The sequence below is a fragment of the Cydia strobilella genome, chromosome 21, assembly GCF_947568885.1.
Source record: "Cydia strobilella chromosome 21, ilCydStro3.1, whole genome shotgun sequence".
Taxonomy (NCBI): domain Eukaryota; kingdom Metazoa; phylum Arthropoda; class Insecta; order Lepidoptera; family Tortricidae; genus Cydia; species Cydia strobilella.
This window is the reverse complement of record NC_086061.1, coordinates 5544498-5553352: the sequence shown is the minus strand read 5'-3', so window position 1 is coordinate 5553352 and position 8855 is coordinate 5544498. Positions and strand designations below refer to the sequence as shown.

The 8855-nt window shown below is 47.6% G+C and overlaps 1 protein-coding gene across 1 annotated transcript; it reads right to left on the bottom strand.

The window, feature by feature from the left end:
- Positions 1-5037: 5037 nt before the first annotated feature.
- LOC134751256 (uncharacterized) lies at positions 5038-5451 on the bottom strand. Its single transcript, XM_063686640.1, has one exon. It carries the CDS (start codon positions 5449-5451, stop codon positions 5038-5040), a length of 414 nt encoding a protein of 137 aa, XP_063542710.1.
- Positions 5452-8855: the final 3404 nt, after the last annotated feature.

Sequence of the window (8855 nt, the reverse complement as noted above, 5' to 3'; positions counted from 1 at the left end):
ATCTCTAAACAATTTTAGTACTTTTCTGTTGTTTGTATATTTTTTATTAGTTTTTTTGTGCAATTTCACATTTAGACTGAATACATATCTAACAAAGTATCGAATATTTTATTGATTCCATATTTGTAATTGTTTCTTGTAATTTTTGACTAATTTTATTGCTTGTAAAAATTGACATGAAAAAGTGCCCCTGTGGCCTGTTTGCTGAATAAATGTTTGATTTTTGAAAAACTGTGAAATTAGTTTTCGTCTATTTTAATATACTAGAGACCTGTTGCGGCGTCAAAACGCCTCTAGAGTATGGTTCTAAAAGTTAGGTTGCCTGTCCACTGGAGCGGAGCGGTAAGCAGGGAAAAAATCCAGCAATAGAATTTCATTAAAATTACAGAGCGGAGATTTTATGCCATTTAATCGGTGGATTTTTTCCTCGCTCATCGCTCCGCCACCTCGCTCCGCCCCTGTGGACAGGCAGCCTAAGCTTAATGAAATAAAAAAACTCAAAAGCAATAAAAACGGACAAATAAAGTATCCTATCAAAACATTACATGTAAAAAGATTAATAAAATGTTCATTCATTCAGGCATTCATGTGCTGTTGTTGATGTGTAGTAGTTGTTGGTCCTGTTGTTGGTGCAGTAGTTTTGCTTTCCAAAGGGAAAAAGTAATGAAGTTGTACTTTTGGTAGAAAGAAAAGATCCGCATGCGAGCACTTCAATCCCGCAGCTCGGCCTTCGGCCTTCGCTGGGTTTCTGCGCGTTGTTTTCTTGTCTTGCCATTTGGCTCTCATGCCTAAAATTTTATAGGGCTAATGTATAATTTTATATTTTCAACACACTTGCTCAAAACGACGTTTTTATTCCACCGATTTTTGTCTCATAATCCTAGATATTATAACACTCGTGCTTTTTAGGGTTCCGTACCCCCGGGTAAAAACGGGACCCTATTACTAAGACTCCGCTGTCCGTCTGTCTGTCTGTCACCGGGCTGTATCTCATGAACCGTGATAGCTAGACAGTTGAAATTTTCGCAGATGATGTATTTGCTGCCGCTATAACAACAAATACTAAAAAGTACGGAACCCTCAGTGCGCGAGTTCATAAAACTGAAGTTTACAAACATGCCGTGACATTCCGTGTTTGGGCTATAACAGTGAAAATCGAAGTTCAAATTGCGGGCATCTTTTCTGTCACTAATTACGCCTTCATTTGAGTAAAAGAGAAAAATCCCCGCAATTTGCGAATTTCGGTTTTCGCGGTGGACCCTCTGACCTAATAATAGACATAGTATATACACGTAGTTATAGACATGAAACCGAGCGACCAGGGGTAAGAGAAAGACATATTCATGTATTGACAGTTTCGTGTATGGCAGCATAATCCTTTTCTTTTTCACTCTTATAAATTTCGGTATTTCGCCATAATTTATTAAAATCGAACCATAACTGTAGATCTGATAGCCATAACAGACGTCAATGGTCGGTTGTTTAGATTTTTTTGCCGTTTTTAAAGATAATAATGGTACGGCACCCTACGTGCGCGAGTCTGACTCGCACTTGGCCGGTTTTTTACATTTAGTCAATATGCATATGTAGTGACACGGAACCTTTCGATCACGAGTCCAACTCTCACTTGACCGTTCTCCACATTTTAAATAGGTATGCGAAAAAAGTTTGCATATATCAACATTTTTAAAATGAAAACAACCTTGCAATTTAGAGTATTGACGTAATAGTTTCCTTAAAAGTTGACACAATATGTTATTCATTGTCAACAAACTGTAAAATTATTTTTGTATTTTCGTACATGTTTTAAGTGTTGCGGAAATTATGTTGCCCTCAAAAATAATATTTCATCATGCTGAACAACTTACTACAGGTTTGAGTGCAATTCATGTTTAGTATTATTTTGTCTTGACATCTTGAGTCAAAATAGGGATCACATGTCACGTGGCCTCGCGTAATATATGAGAATAGAATTTAGAAGAATAGAATTTCATTTAATCAAGTAGGATTTTACAATCACTTTTGAATCGTCAAAAGTACTTTACAACTAAATTAAAAAATAAATAACAGCTTACAAAATACAAAATTCAACAATTAAAATTTCAAATACATTACAAATACATTTCATCATTTATTCATTTACTTATAGAAGGCCGTGCGTGCATCTTTATCATTAATATACTCTTCGACTGTGTAATATGCCTTATGCAGTAGACCAGATTTAACATATTTTTTAAGTCCAGGAAATGGTAAATCCAGTGCCTCCCTTGGTAACTTATTGTAGAACTGTATACACTGTCCTAGAAAAGATTTCTTCACTCTCCTCACACGAGATCTAGTTATTGCTATTTTGTGATTATTTCTAGCACTGTGCATTTTCTGAAAGGTTTCTACATTTTTTAGAGCATATAATATGCAGTCATATATGTATTGTGATGCCATTGTTAGTATATTTATTTCTCTGAAACGTTCTCTTAATGAAACCCGTGACCCTAAATTATATATGTTAGATAGATGTACCTTATTATATATATAGATAGATGTACCTAATGCCCTTTTACCAAGTCGCAAGTTCCTAGCTTAAAAGAAAACTAGTACCATTTATGTGCCACTTTCAATGAAAATGGTACTTATTGTCGGTTGTCAATAAAGCGCTATTTCCATACAGCTTCAATTTGAAATCAACCTTATTGACAAGCGACAATGTGGTACCTACCTTTTGGTTGAAAATGTCACATATAAACTTACATTCCTTTTTTAACCCCCTTAGGGGTTGAATTTTTAAGAACGTTGAAATAACTTTTTTGTAATCTGAATAACAAAACTTCCGTGAGACACAGACATATTAAACATATTAATAACGAGTCAATCACGTATTTTCGAAAACACTCGACATGTTTCACTCCGTACCGAGAAGCGTCATCAGGAGCTTGCGTCGACGGTGACGGAGTCTGCGCCGGTCCGTCACCGTCGATGCAAGCTCCTCATGACGCTCCTCGGTAGGGAGTGAAACATGTCGAGCGTTTTGACTTGTAATACGTGAGTGACCCGTTATTAATATGTATGTTTTTTGTAATCTTATATTATAATGCCTTTCTAAGAAGTTTCAAAGCATTTGTAATGAATTCAAACTTTCAACCCCCTTTTAACTCTTTTAGGGGATGAATATTTAAAAACGTTGAAATTACTTTTCATGTATTCTAATATTTAATATGCCTTTATACAAAGATTCAAGTCCAGCACTCGAAAAATACAAACTGATTTCAACCCCTTTTTCTCCACCTTGGGGGACGATTTTAAAAACTACTGAAATTAGTTTTCTTCTATTTTAATAAAATATCTTTATTCTGTACATTTTTTAATATTCCCACTTTTTTGTAAAAAGTTGACAAGCGTTTATATGGTTATCATTATATATATCATCATTTGGATTGCTCATGATGACTAACTAACATTACGAGCACACGAGACACTAATGGTACAGTTTGACAAACCTTGGTTTTCAAGAGGTATTTTATATTGTCATTTGCTGTCACAATGTTTCGAAACAGTTCGGTAACCGTTACGACACATTGTGTACAGATTTGGTCACAAACTGAACGCAAAGTGCACACAATGTTTCGACACCTTGTTACCGGAATGTGTAGACACGGCGACCACACTTAGTTACTGAAACAACCAAAACTGAACACAGTCGCAAAGTGTAGTAACTGTTACGACACCGTTTCGACACATCTGACGTTTACTTTGATGATTCTGCGACCGGAATGGTTATATGGGTTTTCAACGTTATTAATGTCTAAATACAATTCCCAGTTTATTTGGTTTAATTTTAATTTATTATATCATAATCGGCTGCATAATAACGGCGAACAGTACGTAATGCAGGTTTTAAATGACGCTCAATCGAATCGATTTATTATTTTAAGCAATTAAATGATAATTTAATAACGAAAATGCATTTGTAACATAATATAACGGGAACAAACATCCGAATAAAACATATTTCGTTCAAATATAAACTTCATGCATGAGGCTAATTGCCCAGTCATAGCCGACGTTCCACAATAGGGGCCCAAGAACAGAACCCTGAGGGACGCCGCAAGCCATGGGCTTCTCCCTCCTTTGGCCGGACTGGTCGACGTAGAGCACGACTCTCTCAGTGAGGTAGTGCCCCACTATCTGTCTTAGATAGAAGGGTACTCTGTGGTATCGGAGCGCCTCCACTATCACTGGGTATGGGAGGGAGCCGAACGCATTGGCGATGTCATATGACACCGCTACTATTCCCTCCCCTCGTCCTTAAGCGTCCTCCGAGAAGGATTTCAGGGCTCCCAAGGCATCTATGGTCGACCGTTGGGCGCGGAAGCCGTATTGTCGGTCGGACAAGTTAGGGCCCTGGCCTTCTAGGTGCTGGATGATCCTTGGAGCAATTATACGCTCCAGCATTTTCCCGGTCTCATCCAGCAAAACCAGCGGCCTCCACCTAGAGGGCTCGTCAGCGGGACGGGACTCTTTCCGAGGAAGGCACCCGCATGTGCGGGTGGCGGTGAAGTTAAACGTCCGGAGAGTAGTAGCAACAAATGTTTATTATAATGTTAAAACAAATGTTATAATGGAAGAGTTGAATAATGTTAACAAGTAACGTTAAGTAAATGTACCATACTTAAAAAAAAAAAAATTTATTAATGTTGAATGAATGCACCCGGTCGCGACGGTCCCGAAAAGTACATTGATTCTAATTTTGCTGAAAATGATTGTGGTAATGTGTTTTCGCTGACCGGGCGCACGTGCCGCACGAGGCCCAAAACGTGTTAAGGTGCATTGCACCGAACACCCTCCCCTCTTTCCAGCACCTCGGGAACCGTCCAGATTTTAGACAATCGTCGAAGAGTTCCCTGAGACGGCTCTCGAGATGCATCAGCGCTATCGGGAGTATGCGTCCCGGCACTACGTCAGGGCCTGGGGCCTTTTTGCACCCTCTTAATTTCGATATAGCCCGGCTCATCTCACCTTCCGTGACCGGTGGGGGCTCAGTCAGGTCCCGTGGCTGCTCTTGGGGGCAAACGCTTCGACTGCCGGGAAGAGGCCCTCCATCACCCTTTCTAGGAGTTGACCGACCCGAGCCCCTATTTCGTCCAGGAACCGTTCAAAATCGACCAGACAGCGGTTGGGCGAGAAGTACGTCGCAAGAAAGAAAATTTCGCCGCAGAGGGCGCCCACATATCCCTTTCCCCTGAGGACGTGAGTGAGTGGCGAACCACCAGTCGCCGTTCTCACAACAAGCGCCACGGAACCGTCCAGATCTCCCACCCAATCGTCGCGGGGAGGGATCGAGTAAGGCTCTGCCAGCACAGCAACGCCTATCATCCACTGCGCCATGGATTGAAACAACAGGTCCTGGGCCCTGGCGCAGTGGTTGAGATTCGCCTGAAGCACCCGAGTAGCCATACTAATCTGTGGCCATTCGATCCTCCTCCGGAGCGTCCAACCTGCTGCTGGGTGGCTGGGCAAGCTGGGACATGGCCCGGGAGCCAGTTCCAGCCTTCTTTCTCATCGCCTTCGGGCCAGGAGCTAGACAAGTCTTGGAGCCCAGCCTATGGTCTGCCTTTTTACCTGCGCTTTCACAGACAACGCAGTGTGGCGGCGCGGAACAGCCAGCTGCTTTGTGGCCGGATTTGCCACAATGATAGCACAGATCAGTGCGATCAGCGTCGCGGGTGCATTGTGCCCTGACGTGGCCCTTTTCAAGGCACTTGAAGCACCGCATGGGACGCTGATCGAGCAGCTTCACTGCGGCACGGACCCATCCTACCTGGAGTCGTCCGCGGTCAGCTTCCATCACCTTTTTGGCTGCCGTGACCGGGCAGCGAAGCCAGATTGTACCGAGACCGGAGGCATCTTGGCGGATTTCCCCTGCCTTTATCTGGCCCTCTGCGCAACCGCCGATTTTAGCGACCGCTGCGACAACCTCGCCAGGCGACACCGAGTCATCGAGCTCCGTGAGGCGCAGCTCCGCGCACTTTACCGGCCTAGAGACTCGAACGATGTCCTCCCCCAGCTTTTCAGCCAGCTCTTTGGCCAGCGAGTCAGCCTTCTCGTCATTGGTTGCTCCCGGCACTTCAAGGATCCTGGCGCCAGTGGCAGCCCGCTTAAATTTTATGGCAGTAATGCCTAGCCGCTCCAGGTCGATGTTATCCTTCGCCTTGGAAAGCACCTGCGCGTACGTTACTCCCTTCTCTTCAGCGTCCGGATGTAGCGTCAAAACTACCGCCGCCGAGCGAGGCGGGCGGAGTTTACGCGGCTTGGGCTTGGTAGCCTTTTGCTGCTGTGGTGCTGGTTGGGACGCAGAGCGCGATTTTTCCGTCGCCTTCTTCTTGCCTCGGCCTACCACTTGCCAACCCACGTTTATGGACGCAGGGACTGATAGCAGGGGAGGAGGAGCTGGTGTCGAGGGAGGAGATGAGTTTGTGGTGGCCTTAGCCGCTGTTGGGGCAGCGCTTTTCTTCCCTTTTCCCTTTCCTTTATTAGATTTGGCTTTTCTGCCCTTTTGGGGCTCTTTGGTGAGATTCGGAGGGCCTCGCCTCGGAGTGGAGGTTGGAGCCGACCGGGGTCCACCTACCGCCGTTTTATTAATTACGGGCGCTGGCCCCGCCGCCATTTCTTGTGAGGCCGCCTGTACGGCTTGTTGCTGCCTGTCAGCAGCCAACGGGGGCCGCATTGGCTGGGCCGGCAGGAGCCTACCCTCCAGCTCGAGAGCTCCAAACCGAGCGTCGAGCATCAGCCCCACTTGAGCCGTCATAGCCCGCACCATATCGTCCACACTGGGACGCTCGGGGGAACGGGAACGGGCGGGCTGTGCCTGTTTCTTCGGCGGAGACGGGACCGGTCGCTGTCTCCTAAATTGAGCCCGGAGTTCCGCTCTGAGCTGCTCCATTTCGGAGCGGAGCTCCTTCATCTCTGCTCGCAGACGGTCATTTTGCGCCTGCAGACGCCGCGATTCTTCGGAGGACGTACGATCTTTGATTTCCTCGAAAGCGTCTCCTATACAAGCGACGGCATTTTTGAGGGATTTTACAAAAGTACCCTTTAGATTTGAGGACTTTGTGGCCACCAATTCTATTGCCCTCAGGCTGGTCTGTACCTGCTCTAATCGCGAGCTCGCAGAGTACTCCTCTTCGTTTTGGGACAGGCACACAGCTCTGCCGCTCTTGCCACTGCCAGGCAGGCTGCAAGTCGAGAGCGACCGCGTGAGGCTGGCTACCTCTTCTTCCGCCCTGCGGCGGACCTCTTCTCTTTTGGCACGGTTCAGCTCCTCCTTCGTTCTGGGGAGGCCCTCGTATTGCCTTGTAGAAGGAGGCCTGCCGCGGCCTCTCTTTGTTTCGGCATCTGAAACCGAGCCGCCAAGGTTAGTTTTGCGTTTCCTGCAAGACCTGCTCTCCTCCATCGAACTACAGCTCATGGCCGAGTCTGATTCCCCATCATCCTGTGCCGATGGCAAACGCATTTTGACGAGGTTACCTGTGTCGGACTGGTCCGTCTCCGCAAATCCGCTGCCAGCTTTGTCTGCTGTCTCTTCAGGTGCTTTAGGGGTCTTCGAACGCGACCTTGTCTGTGCCTCATGGCCGTGGCTAGGTGGCTGCCCACTTTCATGGCGGTTAGCTGTCTTCTTCGCCGCCTCTTCGAATGACGCAAGGAGGGACGTCGACGCCTTCTCCGTCTCGAGCTGCTTGGCTTGCGCTCTTTCAGTCCGGAGCTCAGCCTCTTCTCCGTGGCCGAGAGACCCGCCTTTACCCCGGTTGGAGGTAGCCTTAAGGAGTTTGCTAGCCCCGCGTCGCGTGGGTGTGCTAGGCCCGCTCTCGGAGCTTGAGGTCACCTCGCCAGCCGCTCGTTTTTTGCCCCTTTTACGCCAGTATTTACCGGTGGGTTGGCCTCCTTTGGATATTCCCGTTTGTGGGGAGCGAGGGGGTCTGACTGCTGTGGTCGCGTGGGGACTCGCATCTACTATGTTGAGGCGCTCCAGCGACACCCGACACTCTCGCACTGGTGCCGCAGCAGCCTCATCTGTATCCACCTTCAGGGCGCTCGTCTCCAACGGGCCCTCGGAATCACCGACGTCGGCGTCCGATTCTCGGGGGGAAAAGAATTCTCCCCCACTGGGAAAGTCACGGGTGTCCAGCCTTGTGGGGGAGAAAAACTCCTCCCTCCCAGGTGATGAGAGGATGGCCTCCGCGGCACGGGCCCTCCTCCCACAGAACACCCTCGTGGGGATTGGTGTGGGGGTCCGCACGTATTCTTGCGGCGCCACTGGTGCCTGCTCCTCTCCGGCCTCGCCATCGGGGACGGCATGGCTTATAAAGCGCCCTCGGTTGTCCCGGACAGGGCGGAACTCCACCGGTGGGGGGTTTGGAGATGGTGGCGTGCCAGCCTTCTTCGCACCTTCTTCGTCCCCTCCTCCGCGCAACCTTAACAGTAATCCGCGTGCATCGGTGTCCATTAAACATTTGCCATGGTCGTTGGTTTCCGTCCTAGAGTGGTGTGCCCCCCCAGAATACGGTGGGCGGCATGTCACCACAGCGCGGGCACTTGCCCGTTCTGTGGTGACACAGAGGATTGGAACCTCCTGGGGTAGTTTTTCCCATTTCTGGCCACTCATGATTTGCTATTTTTAGGGGGTATGCCCCCCCTTCTGACGTTCGTGACTGGGCTCCCCCCAGCCACGCATCCCATCGGCACGCCAGTCACACCTTGGGATTGGGGATTTTTTTATAGTGGTTAACTCCACGTGACCTTCCTCTCAGTGAGGCAGGTCCCCGGTCCGCTCAGTGCGGGTTACGGGTTGCCCGACGGTGGCC